A 22267-nucleotide genomic window follows, 5' to 3' on the forward strand; every position below is an offset into this window, starting at 1 on the left:
GCTAAGAAGGAAAACTATTATGAAATGCATCTTCACAGATGACCGTAGCAGCAGTGAAGTCACTGGTAGCAAAAATGTCAACACATATAGTGTATTGCTGCTCTTGGATGTGTTATAGAAAACACCCAGAACCTAGAGAAAGAAAAAAAGAATAGGATGTATTGCATCAAAGTAAAAGACTCTGTGCTGCAGGGAGAGAGGAGTGTTCGGGTCTTGGAAGATGACAGTGGAGGAGGACCTAGGACCTAGGACCTACGTGGGGGGTTAGTGTTATGCCAAAAACTGATATTACACATATACCGACTACTGTATTTAACTATTAACTGTAAACCATTAATCCTCCCAATAAAGGGGGGGAGTAGGGAAAGAACACAGACAATATGTTCCTAGAATGGATATAACTTTATTTAAAGCAGAAATACATAGTCCCTTCCACAGAGCAAAAGCAGTAATTGAAAGGCTCACAGAACACTCACACCAGGAAAGTTGCCTATGTATACGTATTGTGATCAGAGATCAAGAACTTAATAAGAAGCAAAATTTTGCTTTTTGTGAAGCAGAGTTAGCTTTAAAAAATACAAAGTAATTTCCCATAAATGTAGTGACTGTAATGAATCACGAAAAATCAACGATATAATCTGATTTTTAAGACATTATTTAAAAGTTTCTAAAATTTTTTAAAAGATTTCCTTAGAGGAGAACTACTTTGTACAGAAATCCATTTCTGAGAAAAGCCCCAAACCAGTGGGAACTCCACAGCTTGCTTGCTACAGAGCAGTCAATCTCCTTCTGCTGGGCAACATGACTGTAAGGTACAGAAGCTTTGGAGCCACACCATCCTTCATGTCCTGGCATTTTTACTTAATAGCTATGTGATCATTGTGAACTTATCCTTTCTGTATCAATTTTGTCAGTTGTAAAGTGGGAAAATAATCATATTAATCACACAGATACAATATTCTTATAAAAGGGACAAAATAAGTACACATAAACATTAGCTATTAATCTCTTACAAAAAATCCTATATGCATGTGTATGCATATCTTTAGAGAAAAACACAACATTTTCAAACATTATCATCTTCAGAAAGAGGCTAGGACATAGATAACCAGATATTTTGCTGCTTCTGTCTTTCTTGTGATTTGGAGAACCACCTGAAAATAAGTTATGATGGGCTATATATTCCTTATAATATGATCAGTTCTTGTTGTATTGCTGTTTTGTTTTGTTTTTCCAAGAGAGAATCAGAATAACAGATTCTTTTTTCCTTTTTCTTTTTATTAATTTTTTGTAATTTCTAATTTTTAATTAGACAGAGAGAAACTGAAAGGGAATGGGGTGAGAGAGGGAGAGAGAGAGAGAGAGACACCTCCAGCTAGGGACTTGGGATTTTAACCTTGGTCCTTGAGCACTGTAATATGTGCCCAGCTAGGCAGGTGTGCCACTGCCTGGCCCCCAGGGTCACAGAGTTTGAGTATAAAGACCCCACCAATGTGTCCTGGAGCTCAGCTTCCCCAGAGACACACCTTACTAGGGAAAGAGAGAGGCAGACTGGGAGTATGGACCGACCAGTCAACACCCATGTTCAGCGGGGAAGCAATTACAGAAGCCTGACCTTCTACCTTCTGCAACCCTCAATGACCCTGGGTCCATGCTCCCAGAGGGCTAGAGAATGGGAAAGCTATCATGGGAGGGGGTGGGTTAAGGAGATTGGGTGGTGGGAATTGTGTGAAGTTGTACCCCTCCTACCTTATGGTTTTGTTCGTTAATCCTTTCTTAAATAAAAAATTTTTTTTTAAAAAAGTATGGCTCGGTTGGATTTAGTAGAAATACAGCTATTTTTTTTTACATGGTAGTCTATGGAAACTATAGTAAGGCAATTTATCTGTTCAAACTAGAAGCAGGATATGCTTACTATAATAATATACAGAAGAAAAGTTCAGAAGTGTGTGGTACTATTAAGGTAGGGTAAGTGCACCCCACTTAGCAGATTATAAGATTTAAGAGGAAACATGAACCAAATTAGAAACCTGGTCAAAGTTTAGAGTTTAGAGGTTAAGTGTTCAGCAACATGAAACTAAAACTTCCTTATTCCTGTCTCTGCCCAAGATTTAAGAAACTCTCTCGCGCGGCCCACCCCACCCGCTTCCCGGGCTATTAGCCATATAAGTGAGGCAGCAATGGTTTATAAATTACCAGCTGGTTATGTGTCTTGAAAAACAATTGCTGTATTTCATTTGTTGCCAATGACTGCCCAAACTCTATATCTGGCCACTTTTCTGATCCTGAGAAAGGGAAGGGATTGTGGGACTCCTGTTCTCCACAACTAAAGCCTCTCCCCTTATCATCACACTAGGATTTTACTTTTAGAGAGTAAATTAAAGGGTTAAGCAAACAAGCAACAAAAAAAAGAAAGGAAGGAAGGAAGAAAGAAAGAAAAAAGGATAACCTAGACATGGGGATAAAAAGGAATAGTAGCACAGAAAATAATTTCAGCATCATAGCCCTCCACACCTTGCCTTTCCTATACAGTGACACAAGAATGAGTCACACACCTCTGCAACAAACTGACACTGATCCTGGAGGGGGGGTGTCTTCCATTAAACAAATAACATGGCAGACTAATAGCCTTATTCTTACACAGATTACTTTTTCAGATGATACATTTTTTAAGTTGTTTATAAAGAAAGAATTAGCATTTATTCCATTTTTTCCGACTATGTTTAAAAGCTTGGTTCAAAAGCACCCTTCCAGGATTCTTCTCACTCAATTCCTTTAGCTTTCAGTTCCTGTTTGACACGTTTCAGATAGTCAAGATCAGGGTAACCATACCTGCAAGAGTAATGAGCCTTTTTAGTTTTATGACAGGTGGTTTTAAAGAATCTGTACAGTAGATCCCTGGCATTCACATCAGTGTTGCAAACATTCACCTAGCGAGCGATGCTGAAGGCAGATCACATATAAGCACTTATAAGTCTGCAGATATGAGTCATTTAGCTAGTGAATGAACCTCACTGTTTGCCCAGGATCTGCTTTCCCAGAAAATATTTAATTTTTTTCAGCTCATAGTAAGCACTTACCCTCATAAAAGTGTGTCTATTATATTTTAGTGGGAGATAATCACATACTGCAGCAGGATTTTTCAAGTTGGGGAAATTTAAAAATGCCCCCCAAAATACATTTTCTTTTGAATACTAAGGGTCTGAGGTAGCCTTCAGTTTCAGAAAGGATAACTAGATTGCCAATAACTACTACCACTAACCAATACTTTTCATCTTTTTTAAATTATTTATTTCTTTTTAATTGATATTACAGAGAGAGGTGAGATAAAGAGAGAGACATCTGCAGCACTGTTTTACCATTCTTGAAGCTTCCCTCCTGAGTGGGAACTGAGAGTTTGAAACTAGGTCCTTGTGCACAGTAAAACGTGCCCTCAAGCAAGTGTGCCACTATCCAGCCCCACCAATACTTTTTCTAGAGTACTATTTTGCCAACTGAATTTAGGATCTCCATAGACCTATAGGAGAAGTAAACGGAACAGTGCTTAAGGCAAAGTAAATCATTCCTAGGATCCACTCACCAAATAGGTAAAAAAAATACAAATTAAATTACCATTAGTTACCACTCACCTTGGATTCTGAAGACCCCTGATCTTTGATGCAAAATACAGTAACTCTATAGTACTTCCTGACTGGAAGGGTAGAAGGTGATGGGAACCAAGCTTTTGCCTTTGAGGTCATCATCCCAAATGAAGGGTAGGTGTGTGTGTGTGTGTGTGTGTGTGTGTGTGTGTGTGTGTGTGTGTGTATGAAAAGGTCTTTGTTGGGACCAGGCAGTGACCCACCTGGTTAAGTGTAAGCATTACAGTGATCAAGGAACCAGGTTCAAGCCCCTGGTCCCCACCTGCAAGGGGAAAGCTTCACAAGTGGTGAAGCAGGGCTGCAGTTGTTTCTCTGTCTCTCTCCCTCTCTATCTCCCTTGTCCCTCTCAATTCTATCTCAATCCAATAATAAATAAATAAAAATATTCTTTAAAAAAGAAAAAGAAAGTAAAGGTCCTTGTACATGTGTGACTTTATTTCTCTGAGCTGTTTTTATCATTCAGGTAGAGAAGCATACAACAACGGAGAAGCACCACAACACCCAAGCTTCCCTCTCGTGCCAGTACAGCATTCCCCATGCAGTGCCTAGGCTCACCCCTGGGCCAAGTGCACAGCAAGGCAGGTGCCCAGCTATCCAATCACACTGCTATAGTGTCCTTACAGATGCATCTCCAACTGCCCCTGTCACTACCTATAATTGTGTTTAGCAACCAACATGTTTTGATGGATTCTCACCTTTCTGGCCCCCCGCCCCTTGATGTTTTGTGATGTATATCATTCCATGTAATGACATTAGTCTGTCCTGTTGTTCGAGAATACCCCACTGTAAAAATCAGTTTTTGGTCAAAGGCCCTCTGAAGCAATTTCAAAACCTCCTTCCCTTCCTTGTTATCAGGCAAATATGCAGTTCGATGTACTCCAACATATCTCTTTCCTGGGTTTGGGTGCTCCTCCTGTATAAAAACAAGAAAAGATCATGTGAATTCAACACTTTTGTGTCTGTATTAAACTACATGCATAGTTGTGCTATATGCAAAGAGAAGTGTTCAAAACCAAAATAATAATAATAATGCTGAAATTTTGTTCATATTTCCAATAACTTGCATTTCTCATTTGCCCAAATTCATGCTAGAAATGCTCTCCACCTTCCTGATTCCCTTTACTATAATACAAATCACAAATCACCCTTTCTCTGCCTTAATAGAGACTATGAGATACATAAATTAAAACTAAAAAACTGACTCAGTTATAAGCAAATACTGCTACTATGACCACTACTTAAACTTCTTTAAGGGGTCCCAAGGTGGCACACATGGTAAAGTACACACATCACCATGAGCAAGGACATTGGTTCAAGCCTCCAGTCCCCACCTACTGTAGGGGAGCTTCATGAGTGATGAAGCAGTGCTGTAGGTGTCTCTCTTCCTGTCTATCTACTGCCCCTCTCCATTTATCTTTGTCCCTATCAAAAAGAAAAAAAGAAGAAGAAGAAGAAGGGAGTCGGGCGGTAGCGCAGTAGGTTAAGCACACGTGGCGCAAAGTGCAAGGACCAGCTTAAAGATCCTGGTTGAGGCCCCGGCTCCCCACCTGCAGGGGAGTTGTTTCACAATCGGTGAAACAGGTCTGCAGGTGTCTATCTTTCTCTCCCCCTCTCTGTCTTCCCCTCCTCTCTCCATTTCTCTCTGTTCTGTCCAACAACAATGACATCAATAACAACAACAATAACTACAACAATAAAAAGGGGGGAATATCTTGCTTAAAAAAAAAGAGGGTGGGGGAATAGCTGCATTCCCCTAGGGGGAATACACTAGGAGCAGTGGATTCAGTGTGCAGGTAGTAAGCTCCAGCAATGTCCCTGGTGACAATTAAAAAATAGTAAACTAAAACAAACTTCTTACATATATGGGCCTAGAAGATAGCAGAATGGTTTTGCAAAAGACTTTCAGACCTGAGGCTTCCAGGTCCCATGTTAAGTCCTCAACACAAGCTAGAGCTAAGCAGTGCTCTAATAATAATAATAATAGGCAACTTCACAAGCAGTGCTGCAGGGTGTCCTCTCTCGCTCCCCTCTCCCTCCTTCTCTCCCCCTCTATTCCCCTTCCTCTCAGCTTCTCTGTCTCTATCCAAAATGATAAATAAATAATTTCATCTGAGAAAAATAATAAGTAATACCCTTTCATGTGACTGTGAAAATAACTTCCTGGAAAATTTCTTTTCTGACTGGCAATAGAACCGTCTTTGTTCTGGTAATCCTAGCTTAACAGAAAGAAACCTATGGGCACATTACCATGCCAGAAGACTGAGGTTTAAGTCTCTAGCTCCTAACAGGAGGGAAAGCTTCACAAATGTTAGGGCAGTACTACAGGTTTCTCTCCTTCTCCCTGTCTCTCCCTCTCTCTGTGTCACTCAGGTTCTAGCCAAGAAAAAGATCAACATGGCCTCCAGGAAATGATGGTGTAATCCTGCAGGCAATGAGCCCAGTGGCAAAACAAAAACAAAACAAACAGACAAACAAAAAACCCAGAAGCACTTACTGTTTGTATGCCTCCATTCATCTTATAATTAATCACAATGGTGTCACAATTTTCATAACCTGGAAGTGATATTTTTGAGAAAGAGACATCCATGGTTCCCTCCGGCTGATTTCCTGTCTGGACACCATAGAAAGTCTGACACAAAGGACAGGATGGTTTATATAACAGGGCTTTTTTAACACAAGTGGTGCAGAATTCATGCTTACACTTTGGAAGCACTTTTTTGTTACTAATGGTATCCATACAGATGGGACATATGTCCTTTTCTTCAACCACTCCTGTAGCCCCAGAACTGACAGAAATCTGAGATTTTGATGAAGCCAGTTTTGAATCATTCCGGTCAATATCCATGGGTTCTTCATCATCCTTATTCCATTTCTCTCCTAATGGAGACATCCTTCCTCTTTGTACAAGATATTGCTTTGCCTTAGTAAGTTGATTTGGCAACCCAACCAAAGTCATTGAGTCTTGATTTAGTGCAAAGTGTATATATGGATGACATATTTTAAACTCATTGGCAAACTTACTCCCATGTAAATGCTTTATCTCCTGGCCCAGAAGTTCCAGTGAAAGAATCTCTTTCTTTAGCTGACTTGCAAAATGTTGATAGGCATCAATGAAACTTGCATAAGCATGCACAGACAGATCTAATTCTTTGTCCTTAGGTTCAAACAGAATGTAGATTTTCTGATTGCTATCAAGAGCATGACTTCGAACATCATATTTTTTTTCTATTTCTGCTAGTTCCTGGCATAATTCACTTTTTAAAAGCTTATAGTGAGCAATATCAACCCCAATTCCATTCGCCATGTACCCAGGCAATATTTTTACTGGTACCTTGGCAAGATAGTCAGAGACTTGGGAGGCGAGATGTTTGGCAGCTGAAATATCACCCTGAGTGCCAACAAGAGTTAATCCTGTTTCTTCCCCTTTGATAAGGAGATTTTTAAAGCAGAGACTCAATTCTTGTTTGACTTTATTTGCTAGCTTACTGTCTGTTACTGTGACATGTTCTTTTTGTAGAGGTTCTATAGCCTTCTGAAATTCACTGTCAAAATATTGTAGTGCTGCACCCGAGTCACCTAACTGACGGGAGATGAAGCCTAAAGAGACCATTTTCAAGGAACTCTTCTGGATTTTTATTTTGATGCCAAATTTTTCCTCTATTTGGTCTATTTTATTAGGAAAGTTAAGTTTAAAGTATTCAAAGTAAAGCAAAGGAACTTCAAGATGGTCAATTTTTTCTTTTGACTTGGTCTTTGGTTCAAAGGCAGAAACACTACTGCCCCAGCCTGGCTCCGGGTATGGTTCGCTATCCCTTGTCAAAGTGGAAGATACAGGTTTCAGCCCATGTTCCAGGAGCTGGTTACTGAAGAAGTGGTGTATTTTCTCTATGTCTCGCAAGTCACCACACACTTTCTCAATTCCATTGTTACCCATCATAGTTTTGACATTGGGGCAGAGAGTAGTTATGTATTCCCTTTGCTCTTTAGAAAACAGGTCACAGTTCAGGTCAGCTGTCACATCAAGAAAAATCTGAAATTTTAAAAGGAACAAATAAAATGCCTCAGATATCTGTATCTATAGTCTCTTTTTCAGAGAGTATCTAAAAAAACAACCAGTGTGTTTTCCCCTACCAGAGAACAACTTCCTTTTAACACTTTTTTTAAAAAAATTATTTAGAGATACTGTAGTATGCTTAGTATGCTACAGCACTAGGGCACTTACCCTTGTCTGCATCATTAGAACCCTTTGGAGAGGGCCAAGCAGTGGTGTACCTTTTGAGCACATACATTACCATGAGCAAGGACATGGGTTCAAGCTCACAGTCTTCACCTGCAGCAGGAAAGTTTTATGACTGGTTAAGCAGTGCTGCTGGTGTCTCCCTTTCTCTCTCCCACCCCTCAACTTCTCTCTGTCCCATCAAGTATAATAAAAAGGGGAAAAAAGGGCCAGGTGGTGATATACCTGGTTGAGCGCACATGCTACAATACACAAAGACCTAGGTTCAAGCCCCTGGCCCCCACCTGTAGAAAGAAAGCTTCACAAGTGGTGAAGCAGTGCTGCAGATGTGTCTCTATCTCTCTTTCTCTCTATCTCTCCACCCCTCTTGATTTCTATCTCTACTGAAATTAATTAATTAATTAATTTAATTAAAAAGAAAAGAAAAAAGAGGAGGGGGTAACTGTCAGGACAGTGGATTCTAAGTGCAGACACATTTCCAGAGATGTTGACATAAATAGACTCTGGGCACGACTATTGCTTAGAAAGGGTATGTAGAGGGAGCCAGGTGGCAGTACAGTGGGTTAAAGCACACATGGCACAAAGCACAAGGATAAGGATCACAGTTCGAGCCCCCAGCTCCCCACCTGCAGGGGGTTCACTTCACAGGCTGTGAAGCAGGTCTACAGGTGTCTTTCTCTCCCCTCTCTGTCTTCCCCTCCTCTCTCAATTTATCTCTGTCCTATCCAACAACAATGACAGCAATAACAACAATAATGATGACAACAACAACAATAAAAAAACAAGGGCAACAAAAGGGGGAAAAATAAATAATAAAATTTAAAAATAAAGGGTATGTAGGTGGTGAGGAGGTTCTCTCGTCCTCTTTTTCAACTTGCACCCTTGTTTTATTTAAAATTTTTTTTTCAGCTTAAGTGTCTCATACACATCTGTTCACTATTCCTGGGCCAACTTTCTCCTTCTTCTTATCTCACACAGAGAATGAAAGCCAGAAGAAAAGACACCAGCACAGGAGCTTTCTCCAGAAGTACAGTGACACTTCCATGTGCTGCTAGGATTTGAACCTAAACCCAGTGCAGGTAAGGCACCCACCCTACAAACTGAGCTATCTTCTGGCCCCACCCCACAACAAAACATTTTTAATACCAAGCACCTAACTGTATATATTGTTGTTGAGTCCTCTAAATCCAGACTTTCAAAAGCTCAGATGATAGATCAGGCTAGAAAGGACAGAGGTAAATTGAGTATAATTTTAAAAAAGCAAGTTTCTAATGTTTTGTTCCCTGCCCTCAGGTTCTTTCCTCATGCTTTTATTTTATTCCCTCTTATTTGACTTAATATATCTCCTGAGGATTGGTAATATATTGTGGTGAAAGAGTGCAGGACTTGCATACCTGTGGTCTCTAGTTTGATCCCTGTCATCATCAACAGCCAGAGCTACTCCATACTCCATACTCTTCTTGGAGTATGTTACTCCAAGAAGAGAAAAGGAGAAGAAAGGAGAGAAAAGGAGGGGTGGGGAGGGGAGGGGAGGGGGGAACTTCTAACACTTTCATCTGAATCACTTAGAGTTCTAACTAGGCTCTTTCCATTCTAGCCCCTTCCAACTTTTAGTTCTCCACAAAGGAGCCAGAAAGATCTTTTTTTTTTCTTTTTTATTATTGGATAGAGACAGAGAGAAATTGAGAGGGGAGGGGCAGAGAGGGAAGAGACAGTAAGACACCTGCAGCCCTGCTTCCAAATACCTTTATTTCTCCCTTGTATTTGAAGGACAACTTAGCAAGACAGAGTATATATGGCTGGCAGGTCTTGTCTTTTAGTATTTAAATATATCATTCCACTCTCTTCTTGTCTCTAGGGTTTTTGAAGATCCTGATAACTTTACCTTTGTATGTCACTCCTTTCCTAGCAATCTGCAAAGTTCTTTCCTTGCCCTTGAGTTTCACTATGATATGTCTTGGTGTTGGTCAGTTTAGTTTTTGTTTATTTGTTTGATTTTTCCCTCCAGGGTTATTTCTGGGGCTTAGTACCTGCACTACCACTGCTCCTGGAGGCTATTTTCCCATTTTGTTACCCTTGTTGTTGTTATTGTTGCCATTGCTGTTGTTGTTGTTGGATAGGACAGAGAGAAATGGAGACAGGAGGGGAAGATAGAGAGGAGAGAAAGATAGACACCTGCAGACCTACTTAACTGCCTGTGAAGTGACTTTCCTGCAGGTGGGGAGCTGAGGGCTCTAATGGAGATACTTACGCCAGTCCTTGTCTTCTCACAATGTGCACTTAACCTGATGCGCTCTTGCCCAACTGCTATATTTGTCTTTTTGTATTTAGGTACCTGGGTGTATGCTCTGTTTCCAGGAAGTTTATGTTCTGAGGATTGCTAAGGTGAGGGAAATTCTCAGCTATGATTTCTCTGAAAATAGTCTTTGTTTCCCTCACCCTGTCTTCTTCCTCAGGAATTCCTATCACTCTTACATTTGAAGTTTTGATTGGTCTGCTATTTCACAGAGGATTGCTTCATTCTTTCTAAACCTCAGAAAGATCCTTTATGGTGGTTCCTTAAGTATATAAAGTCCACGTCTTCTTCCTATAAAGACCTGAATTCTGAGCTTCTCCATGTTTCTCTCCTATCACACTCTTTCATGTTCACTGGCTTGTAGGGACTTTGTCCTCCAAACCTGAAGCTTTTGGGCTTCAAGATGGAAGCTCCTGTCTGTGTGAGGAACAGAGGGTTTAGCTTTGGACTAGTGCTTCCCTCTGCCTAAACTCGTTTTCTCTTTGAAATCTCCTTAACAAGCCTCTTTCATTCATGGCTCTACTCACATGTGACCTCAATTTGAAGTTTCTTTCAGACACCTTGATTAAAACAGGAGGCCTGCCATTATTTTGTCCTGCTTTAGTCTTCCTAGTACTTACTACCACTATACATTTTATTACATTTCTATATGTTGACTATAATTATCTGTTTCCTTCACTAGAGTGAAGGAACTTTGGGAAGGCAGAGTCTGCTGCATTCCTGGCTGTAGCCCTAGCTACTGTGACAGTGCCTGGCATACAGCAGATAGCTGACATTGTTGAGTGTCTCTTTGCTTTCCTGGGTCCTTTTTTTTAATTATTATATTTATTGGATAGAGATAGAGAGAAATCCAGAGGGAAGGGTGGATAGAGAAAGAGAGAGGAAGAGAGAGACATCTGCAGCCCTGCTTTACCACTCGTGAAGCTTTCCCCCTACAATTAGGGACTGGGAGCTTGAATTTGGATCCTTGCACATTGTAACATGTACTCAGCCAGGTGTGCCACTGCCTAGACACACCTGTCTCCTTTTTATTTCAATCTCAGTATCCATGGAGAAGCAGTTTTTCATGGTTGGTCAGAGCAAACACCACTTCCTTCTCCCTTTTTCTTGCCTTTGCATTGTTACTCTCTAGGGTAGAATCCCATTTTATTTTCAACTTACACATAATAACTTTCTAGTATGATTTATTTATTTGGTTCCCAGCAAGGACATGTTTCTCTCTCTCTGTCTCTCTCTCTCTCTCTCTCTCTCTCTCTCTCTCTGTGTTTTAACATTTTCTTGTTAATTAACAAGGGAAAGAAGGGATATATATATATGGAGAGAGAGAGAGAGAGAGAATGAATATAAGAACCAGAGCGTTCTTGCATATGCAATGCCAGGAATTGAACTCAGGACCTCATGCTTTGGAGCCTAACGCTTTACCCATTGTACAACCTCCTGGGTCACACATACATGGTCTGCTATGGTCATCTATCTCCCAGGGCCTAAAACAGTGCTCCGTTCACAGTAAGTAAGGGACTAGAAGTAGTCACTGGGTAAAGAAAGGTATGGCGGGAGGCAGAGCTACGAGCAGCAGATCACTTTCTCTCCTCTCCTCTCCTCTCCTCTCCTGGATCAACTAGGAATACCAAAGGAGACCACCTGGACTGAAACAAGACAGGACTAGAATGACCACAGGAACCCAGTAAATCACCCGTGAGTACAAACACGCGTGGCTGGTGACAGAGAGGAGAGAGGGGCCTAAGGAGAGATTAAGTGACTGCTAACAGTTCTACAGTTTATCAGTGGAGACACCACCTCCAGTCTGCTCCACCAACAAGGGGACAGCTGAAGGGAGGAAAGGACTCCCCAGAGACTCACCAAGTGCAACTCTGAGTCTCCATTGCTACTACCCTCAGAATCTGGAGCAGCAACAGGGAGGGACACCAGGGGACAGAGATCTAACCGGGAAACTCAGGAGAAGACCTATATCTCGGTGGCATAGCTGAGGGGCTGTGAAAGTCTCTTTGCATAACCTCTGGATTATCTCTGCCACACCCTGCTTTATCTCTTGGTCAGGAGTCAGTGATTAAGCTAAGAAGCCTATTGATAGTTTAAAAGCCCTCAGGCTCCCATATCCAACAGGGAAGAAAAACAAAGAGGCTTTTACACCACTGAGCTCCAACTCAGGGATTGAAAAAACTGTTAACTTCCACCACGGTAAAACATTTAATTAAATTACTTAGACACAAGTCAATCCAGGCAATAGTGATCAATAATTTGAAAAGTACTGATAAAGGGAACTCATAACATAATATATAAAATGGTTAAAACAACAAGAAAAAATATTGGAGACTCGAACCAGGACAAGAGTCCAGCTAAAAGTCCTCCAGAGGGTGAAGCACAAAACAACGAATTCAACATCCAAACATTAGCTAAGGAAATAATAACAGGAATGAGTAAAGAATTTGAAAAAATTGTAATCAGAAATGCAGGAACAACAAATGAGAATATGGAAGAAAATTCTAATTATCTCATGGTTAATAGAGAGCTGAAAGCTGAAATCGCTGAGCTAAGAAGGCAACTAGCTGAACAAGCAAAAACAGTATCAGAGCAGGGCAACAAAATAGATGAATTCCAGAAAGCAGTAGAGGGCAGAGAGAATAGAATCTATGAGGCTGAAGACAGAATTAGCAAGATTGAGGATGAATTAGAGACAACTAAAAAAGAAGTAAGAGATCTCAAAAAGAGATTAAGAGATGCTGAAAACAACAACAGAGTCCTGTGGGATGACTTCAAAAGAAACAATATACGTATTATTGGCTTACCAGAGGAAGAAAGAGAAGGAGAGGAAGAAAGCATTCTCCAGACCATAATAGCTGAAAATTTCTCTAGTCTAGACAACACCAAAGACATAAAGATTCAAGAAGCCCAGAGGGTTTCAAACAGAATTAACCCAGACCTAAAGACACCAAGACATGTCATACTTAGAATGGAAAAGAATAAGGATAAAGAAAGGATCCTCAAGGCTGCAAGAGAAAAACAAAGAGTCACCTACAAAGGAAAACACATAAGATTAGCAGCAGACTTCTCCAGACAAACACTACAGGCCAGAAGAGAATGGCAAGATATCTATCGAGTGCTCAATGAGAAAGGCTTTAAGCCAAGAATACTATATCCTGCTAGACTGTCATTCAGACTAGATGGAAGCATCAAAACCTTCTCAGACAAGCAACAGTTGAAGGAAGCAACCATCACCAAGCCTGCCCTGAAAGAAGTTCTGAAAGGTCTCCTATAAACAACCAGACCACCACAAATAGGACATATATCAAAACACTCTAAAACTCTACAAGAATGGCGTTAAAATATCTTCAATCTTTGATATCAATAAATGTCAATGGCCTGAATTCACCTATTAAAAGACACAGAGTAGGAAGATGGATCAGAAAACACAAACCAACAATATGTTGTCTACAGAAAACCCACCTAACTCAACAAGACAAACACAGACTTAAAGTGAAAGGATGGAAAACTATCATACAAGCCAATGGCACACAAAAAAGGGCAGGAACAGCTATTCTCATATCTGACATGATAGACTTTAAAATAGATAAGATTAAAAAAGAAAGGAATGGACAGTACTTAATGCTCAGAGGATCAGTCAATCAAGAGGACTTAACAATTATTAATATCTATGCACCCAATGAGAAGCCATCTAAATACATCAAACTTCTACTGAAAGAGCTACAGCAATATATTAACAGTAACACAATCATAGTAGGGGACTTCAACACCCCACTATCTCAACTTGACAGATCATCCAGGAAGAAAATCAGTAAAGACATAAGGGAGCTAAATGAAGAGATAGATAAACTAGAACTATTGGACATTCTCAGAGTCACTCATCCCAAGAAACTGGAATACACATTTTACTCAAATCCACATGGATCATTCTCAAGGATAGACCATATGTTAGGCCACAAAGACAGCATCAGCCAATTCAAGAGCACTGAAATCATCCCAAGCATCTTCTCAGACCACAGTGGAATTAAACTAACACTTAACAATCAACAAAAGATTAGTAACAGTCCCAAAATGTGCAAGCTCAGCAGTACACTTCTTAACAACTACTGGGTCAAAGAGGAAATCAAGGAAGAAATCAAAATGTTTTGAGAGTTCAATGAAAATGAAGACACAAGCTATCAAAATATTTGGGACACAGCTAAAGCAGTCCTAAGAGGGAAGTTCATAGCTATACAAGCACACATTAGGAAACAAGAAAAGGCACAAATAAACAGCCTGATTGCACATCTTAAAGACCTAGAAGAAGAACAACAAAGGAATCCTAAAGCAACCAGAAGGACAGAAATCACTAAAGTTAGGGCAGAAATAAGTAACATTGAGAATAGGAAAACCATACAAAAGATCAATGAAAGTAAATGTTGGTTCTTCGAAAGAGTAAACAAAATCGACAAACCTTTAGCCAGACTCACAAAACAAAAAAGGGAGAAGACCCAAATAAATCGGATAGTAAATGGAAGAGGAGAAATCACAACAGACACTGCAGAAATTCAACATATCATGCAAGGCTTCTATGAACAATTATATGCCACCAAGCTAGAGAACCTGGACGAAATGAATGATTTCATAGATACCTACCAACTTCCAAAACTAAGTAAAGAGGAAGTGGATAACATGAACAGGCCCATCACAGCTAATGAAATTGAAACAGTTATCAAAAATCTTCCCAAAAATAAAAGTCCTGGACCAGATGGTTTTACAAATGAATTCTACAAAACTTTCAAAGAAGAATTAATACCTCTACTTTTAAAAGTCTTCCAGAAGATTGAAGACACTGGAATACTCCCTGCCAGCTTCTATGAAGCCAACATCGCCCTGATACCAAAAGCAGACAGGGACACAACCAAAAAAGAAAACTACAGACCAATATCTCTGATGAACATAGATGCGAAAATATTGAACAAAATTCTAGCCAACCGGATACAGCAGTATATCAAAAAGATTGTTTATCATGACCAAGTGTGGTTTATCCCAGGCATGTAAGGTTGGTTTAATATACATAAATCAATCAATGTGATCCATCACATCAACAAAAGCAAGACCAAAACCACATGGTCATATCAATAGATGCAGAGAAAGCCTTTGACAAAATACAACATCCCTTTATGATCAAAACACTACAAAAAATGGGAATAGATGGAAAATTCCTCAAGATAGTGGAGTCTATATATAGCAAACCTACAGCCAACATCATACTCAATGGTGAAAAACTAGAAGCATTTCCCCTCAGATCAGGTACTAGACAGGGCTGCCCACTCTCACCATTACTATTCAACATAGTGTTGGAAGTTCTTGCCATAGCAATCAGGCAGGAGCAAGGAATTAAAGGCATACAGATTGGAAGAGAAGAAGTCAAACTCTCCTTATTTGCAGATGACATGATAGTATACATGGAAAAACCTAAGGAATCCAGCAAGAAGCTTTTGGAAATCATCAGGCAATACAGTAAGGTGTCAGGCTACAAAATTAACATTCAAAAGTCAGTGGCATTCCTCTATGCAAACACTAAGTTAGAAGAAATTGAAATCCAGAAATCAGTTCCTTTTTCTATAGCAACAAAAACAATAAAATATCTAGGAGTAAACCTAGCCAAAGAAGTGAAAGACTTGTATACTGAAAATTATGAGTCACTACTCAAAGAAATTGAAAAAGACACAAAGAAGTGGAAAGATATTCCATGTTCATGGGTTGGAAGAATTAACATCATCAAAATGAATATATTACCCAGAACCATCTACAAATTTAATGCTATCCCCATCAAGATCCCAAGCACATTTTTTAGGAGAATAGAAAAAATGCTACAAATGTTTATCTGGAACTAGAAAAAACCTAGAATTGCCAAAACAATCTTGAAAAAAAGGAACAGAACCGGAGGCATCACACTCCCAGATCTCAAACTGTATTATAGGGCCATTGTCATCAAAACTGCTTGGTACTGGAACATGAACAGACACACTGACCAGTGGAATAGAATTGAGAGCCCAGAAATGAGGCCCCATACCTATGGACATCTAATCTTTGACAAAGGGGCCCAGACTATTACATGGGGAAAGCAGAGTCTCTTCAACAAATGGTGTTGGAAACAATGGGTTGAAACATGCAGAAGAATGAAACTGAATCACTGTATTTCACCGAATACAAAAGTAAATTCCAAGTGGATCAAGGACTTGGATGTTAGACCAGAAACTATCAGATACGTAGAGGAAAATATTGGCAGAACTTTTTTCCGCATAAATTTTAAAGACATTTTCAATGAAACGAATCCAATTACAAGGAAGACTAAGGCAAGTATAAACCTATGGGACTACATCAAATTAAAAAGCTTCTTCACAGCAAAAGAAACCACTATAGAAACCAAGAGACCCCTCACAGAATGGGAGAAGATCTTTACATGTCATACATCAGATAAGAGTTTAATAACCAACATATATAAAGAGCTTGCCAGACTCACCAATAAGACAACAAATAACCCCATCCAAAAATGGGGGGAGGAGTTGGACAGAATATTCACCACAGAAGAGATCCAAAAGGCCGAGAAATACATGAAAAAATGCTCCAAGTCTCTGATTGTCAGAGAAATGCAAATCAAGACAACAATGAGATATCACTTCACTCCTGTGAGAATGTCATACATCAGAAAAGGTAACAGCAGCAAATGCTGGAGAGGGTGTGGGGTCAAAGGAACCCTCCTGCACTCCTGGTGGGAATGTCAATTGGTCCAACCTCTGTGGAGAACAGTCTGGAGAACTCTCAGAAGGCTAGAAATGGACCTCCCTATGACCCTGAAATTCCCCTCCTGGGGATATATCCTAAGGAACCCAAAACAGCCATCCAAAAAGATCTGTGTACACATATGTTCTTGGCAGCACAATTTGTAATAGCCAAAACCTGGAAGCAGCCCAGGTGTCCAACATCAGATGAGTGGCTGAGCAAGTTGTGGTATATATACACAATGGAATACTACTCAGCTGTAAAAAATGGTGACTTCACTGTTTTCAGCCAATCTTGGATGGACCTTGAAAAAATCATGTTTAGTGAAATAAGTCAGAAACTGAAGGATGAATATGGGATGATCTCACTCCCAGGCCGAAGTTGAAAAACAAGATTAGAAAAGAAAACACAAGTTGAACCTGAAATGGAATTGGAGTATTACACCAAAGTAAAAGACTCTGGGGTAGGTGGGTGGATGGGGAGAATACAGGTCCATGAAAGATGATGAATGACATAGTGGGGGTTGTATTGTTAAATGGGAATCTGGGGAATGTTATGCATGTACAAACTATTGTATTTACTGTTGAATGTAAAACATTAATTCCCCAATAAAGAAAAAAATTATTTAAAAAAAATAAAATAAAAAATAAATAAAAAATAAAATAAAAAGAAAGGTATGGCAATTAGGAAGAAAGATGCAGTAATAAACTAAACTCCTTCTTTCAATACTCACCTTCTGGAAACAGTAATCCACAGCATTAGGGCTATGCTCTTCATTTGGATGCTTCTCAACAGGCCTCACTGCTGCTGATGACTGTGTCAAGGATGGTTTTCTGGGTCTGGGATTTTTCTCTAATGGATTTTCAGTGGGTTCCAGGAAAATAGTTACTTTTTTCTCTTCAATCAAAATATGATGACTTCCTTTTTTCAATATTCTCTCTTTAGCTTCAGTGCAGACATTAAACAAACACATACACATAGAAAGGGAGAGCTTTCAAATAATCTTTCTATTCATGCATCTGTACCCTACCCCAGTGAGGACTGCTTCCTGAATCCTAGAAAGGATTCATCATTGGGTTATGAGACAGCAATTCAGAACTCTTAATCCTTTTCTGTTTGCACAGAAAATTCTACCAAAAAATATGCTTATGGCTGCAGCATTTAGCATTCACCCAGAAGTAACTTATGACTACAATCACAGGCCATGTGGAAGGTGAAATTTTTGTATGAATGTGATGTCACACCTTGTGTTGTTGCATGTCTTGAAACTTATCATACAAAAAACTCTATTAATTACTGATCTTCACATGAATGTATATTACATTAGGATCAGAAACAAATTTTATTAAAAATAACTTCAAGAAAAGTTCTAAATTTTATTTCACAGTGAAAATAGTCAGATGATGGTCCAGGAGATGATGCAGTGGATAATCCTGGTAGCACATACACTAGAGTGATGTCTGGTTCTTTTTCTCTCCTCCTATCTTTCTCATTAATAAAATAAAAAAGAAAATAGTCAGATTTTTTTCAGCCTCAAAAAGTATAATGATAAAAAATTAAATCATCTCTGGCAGCAAGTTGAATTTCTTTTTTCCTAAACAGAAAATGGGTCTAGCAGGCATCTGAAGTCTTATTGTTGAAAGCTTAATGATAATGGAAGATTATTCATTGACTGAAAGTCCTGTTTCTAAAACTGTTTCCAGTTTTCCAATTCAATAACAGAAAGTATTACTTATTATATAAAGAAAAAAAGCAGAAATTATTAGATATCCAAGATGCACATTAATGATGGAAATTAGTCACATGTAAACTATATTTTTTCTAATAAATGCACTTCTTATATGACTTATTTTCACTTAAGTCAAAACCTTTTGGCTATCTATATTATGGTAATAAAGTGCTTTCCAGTAACTTCAGAATACTAATTGTGTCTCATTCTCAACTAACCCATTTCTGTGAAATACAAATTCATTTACAAGATTCTTAAATATGTTAAAGGTAACTAAATTTTTACTACAGTTACATTAAATATTGTATAAAAATGTGAAAAAAAGAAGTGAGGACTGAATTTTCTAACTGTACTTATATCTTTAATGGCTATTCATGAAAAAAGGCAGGAAGAAATATATTAATGTTCACATCATTTATTGTACTCTAGGTGGCTTTCTTGTTCTTTTCATATATGTATATATCATCTTCTGTATTCCTTAAAAATCAATCAATAGAGTGACTTATTTATCAGTAGCATTAGTTTTAGCAGAGCACTTCTCAGTTCTGGTTTATGGTGGTGCTAGAGACTGTACCTAGACCTCAAACTCTCAGGCACGAAAGTCTTTTTACATAACCATTATGCTATCTCTCCAGTACTGGATTTTTTTTTTTATTTAATACATTTTTTATTCTCTTTTTTACTGGGAAGTTAATGGCCTCCAGGACAATTACTGACAAATAAATAAAATATCTTCTCTCACCATGATTATGTCTGGAAAAGACTCTCGCCCCCAACCTAGGTCTGTTCCCTTCATCTTGCAAAGGCCCTCCCCCCCCTTCTTTAGCTCATCTTGGACGAATTGTTTCTTAATAATTTTTTTCTTATATTTATTTATTTATTTATTCCCTTTTGTTACCCTTGTTTTTTATTGTTGTAGTTATTGTTGTTGTTATTGATGTCCTCGTTGTTGAATAAGACAGAGAGAAATGGAGAGAGAAGGGGAAGACAAAGAGGGAGAGAGAAAGACACCTGCATACCTGCTTCACAGCCTGTGAAGCGACTCCCCTGCATGTGGGGCGCCGGGGGCTAGAACCCGGATCCTTAAGATGGTCCTTGCGCTTTGCGCCACTTGAGCAAAGTTTAATTGGCTGCGCTAAAGACTCCCGGATTTTTTTTTTTTTTTTTAAGAGAAGTTACGCTTTACAAGCCTGTTGTCACACGGGTGCCCAGAGTGTTTTCTTTTTCTGTAACATAAAAGTGGAACAGCTAAATAACACCCGGCTGAAAGGTGTCTGGGCATGGAAAGGGAGGAGTGTGTTCTGAACACTGAGAAACTGAAGGTAGGACTGAATTCATGCAAGTCAACTTGAAGACACAGACAAACCAGATCATGGGCTGGGGCACTTTGGGCAGCGTCCTCCATTGCTGGGCTGTGCCTCTGGCAGCAGGAGGCCTGAATTTCTGTCTCCCCCCTCGCCCCCTACTGGGTCAGGTTGAACTAGGTGGGTCCCCTCACAACCACCTCCGCCCCCGCCCCCGCCCCCTCCCCCGCCGCTCCCTTGCCTGCAGCTCACCTGCGGGATCCAAGAAATACACATGAAAGTAGCCCTGGCCGAGGTGGTCGGCCCTCTGGACTTTGCACTCCCCGCCATCAGACTCCCGGCTCTGAAAGTACTTTTCCAGCTTTCGCTTCACCGGTGCCTCGGGATCCGACACCCGCACCAGCAGCGGGGACGGTGGGCTGGGGTTCGAGGCCATGGCTTTGGGCGCAGTGATGGCTCTGCTGTTCGGAAAGAAGCTGGGCCACAACTGGGACAGGGGCGGGGGTGCTTTCTGCGCCGCCGCCCCGAGGCCGCAAAGTTTCAGTTTCATTTTCCTGGCACTCCCTCCCTCAGAATAATAAAATTCTTCCTGTCCACAGCTCCGGGACCTCTCTTTCTCCGCAGCCCTCGCGTAGCGCTTCCCTGGCTGGGTGAGTGTGACTAGCCCGGATGCGGGAGGTGGGTGGGCGGCCCGCGTGGGGAAGCGGGCTTGCAGGTCTGGTCTCCAGGTGAAGAGGTGTAGACAGTTCTGAGGCCTAAACTAAGAAGGTTTCCTGGGGGAAGTTATCCCTTTAACTCTTCTTGTTCCCGTTCCCAGCTAAAATGTTATTTAGGTTACCAACAGTTTTGTTTTGTTGTGTAAAAATTGAATTTATCCATTGCCATGAACACTTCCCACCTGCATGTGTACACTCTCCCCCCACCCCCACCTTTGATACTGGACTGCTTGCTGCCCTGCTTTGTGCCTGGCACTAGGAAACAAAGATGAGAGGTGAGGGACCCCAATGACTCTTGGGGGTTGGCAAAAGTTGGTTACTTGTGAATAGAAAAGCAGAACTCTTGAATGCCTCCAAGAGGAAGTTTGAAAGAGAATCTTAATAAAAGCCTGGGTGGGAAGTGGTTCATGCCCCTCAACCCCCATCCCTACCCCTGGCCTCATCCTGCATATCTGAGGCTCAAGAACCACCAAGGCCTTGAGGTTTGAAGTGTCAGAGGGACATACATGAAGTCGGGAAGGGTCTAAATCAGTGTCAGTTGCTCAACAGAAATAACAGTGGAAGTCACCTGTCTGATTTTAACTTTTTAGTATAAGCCATATTTTTAATGTTTTAAGATTTATTTATTAATTATCAGAACATTGCTTAACTCTGGCTTATGGTAGTACTGGGGATTGAACCTGATTAAATACTGCCAGGACTACGTTTAGGAAACAACACATTCAATAACATTTCATTTATTCATACTTTTTAAAAAATATGACTGTTGGATTAGGGAGATAGTATAATGGTTAAAAAAAAAAAAAAACTTTCATGTCTGGGGCATCAGAAGTCCCAGGTTCAGTCCCCAGCACTATCATAAGCCAGAGTTAAGCAGTGTTCTGATAAATAATTAAATAAATTAAATAATTGAGTCTGGGACCTCTGTTGCCTCAGGCATGAAAGGTTCTTTTTAACCATTATACTATCTCCCCAGTCCCACAGCCATATTTTTTAAAGAGTATGAATAAATGAAATGTTATTGAATGTATTGTTTCCTAAATGTAGTCCTGACAGTATTTAATTAGGTTCAATATTTAAAACTTCTGAAGGACACCCAAAGAACACACAAGAACCCAAATTCAAACTCTAGTCCTCACCTTCATGGGGGAAAAGCTTCCCAAGTACGGAAGCAATGCTGCTCATGTCTCTCTTTCTCCCCCTTTCTCTTTTCCTCTCTATTTCTCTGTCTCTATCAGAAAAAGAAAGAAAACTAAAATGGCTGCCAGGAGTGGTGAATGCTTTGTGCAGGCATTGAGCTCCAGTAAATGGGCTGAGAAACAGCATAATGGTTATGCAAAGAGCCTTCCATGCCTGAGACTTCTAGGTCCCACCTTCAATCCCTAGCATGACCTAAACCAGAGCAGTACTCTTTTTTTGTTGTTGTTAGTTTGTTTTTGGTTTTTAATTTCCTTATTGGGGGGATTAATGTTTTATATTTGACAGTAAATGCAATAGTTAATACATGCATAACATTTCTCAGTTTTGCACATAACAATACAACCCCCACTCAATGCTCTTAATGAAATAGTGT

The 22267-nt window shown here is 40.0% G+C and overlaps 2 protein-coding genes across 6 annotated transcripts in view; one reads left to right on the plus strand and one right to left on the minus strand.

Moving 5' to 3' along the window:
• Window positions 1–383: 383 nt before the first annotated feature.
• On the minus strand, window positions 384–20528 carry DTX3L (deltex E3 ubiquitin ligase 3L). 3 transcript variants are annotated; one of them, XR_009551644.1, is made up of 5 exons: window positions 20231–20528; window positions 17679–17890; window positions 6136–7671; window positions 3360–4554; window positions 384–2832 (listed from the first exon to the last, which is right to left on the minus strand). XR_009551644.1 is itself a non-coding variant. In XM_007533124.3 (5 exons), exons 1-5 carry the CDS (start codon window positions 20526–20528, stop codon window positions 2763–2765), a joined length of 2334 nt encoding a protein of 777 aa, XP_007533186.2. In that variant the 3' UTR covers window positions 384–2762. The 3 variants fall into 3 exon arrangements, 2 of the variants coding, with proteins under 2 accessions (XP_007533186.2, XP_060054252.1); XM_007533124.3 differs by having other exon boundaries at window positions 4337–4554; XM_060198269.1 differs by lacking the exon at window positions 17679–17890 and having other exon boundaries at window positions 4337–4554; window positions 20231–20449.
• Window positions 20512–22267, plus strand: part of PARP9 (poly(ADP-ribose) polymerase family member 9) — a 68392-nt gene continuing 66636 nt past the window's right edge. For 2 of the 3 annotated variants that reach the window (XM_016192578.2, XM_060198268.1), the window contains exon 1: window positions 20512–20628. The gene's annotated coding sequence lies outside the window, so the exon portion shown is untranslated. The remainder of the gene's footprint in view (window positions 20629–22267) is intronic. The other variant, XM_060198267.1, reaches the window with a different exon arrangement.

Source organism: Erinaceus europaeus, chromosome 9 (genome assembly GCF_950295315.1).
Source record: "Erinaceus europaeus chromosome 9, mEriEur2.1, whole genome shotgun sequence".
NCBI lineage: Eukaryota > Metazoa > Chordata > Mammalia > Eulipotyphla > Erinaceidae > Erinaceus > Erinaceus europaeus.

Excerpts from the sequence above, each read along its gene's own strand:
- DTX3L (XM_007533124.3), bottom strand. The coding sequence starts at position 20,528 with ATGAAACTGAAACTTTGCGGCCTCGGGGCGGCGGCGCAGAAAGCACCC. Across the intron at positions 17,891-20,230 it reads GTATTTCTTGGATCCCGCAG|CTAAAGAGAGAATATTGAAA; the intron begins GTGAGCTGCAGG and ends TCTGCACTGAAG. Across the intron at positions 2,833-4,336 it reads AGGGGCGGGGGGCCAGAAAG|GTATGGTTACCCTGATCTTG; the intron begins GTGAGAATCCAT and ends TTACTCTTGCAG.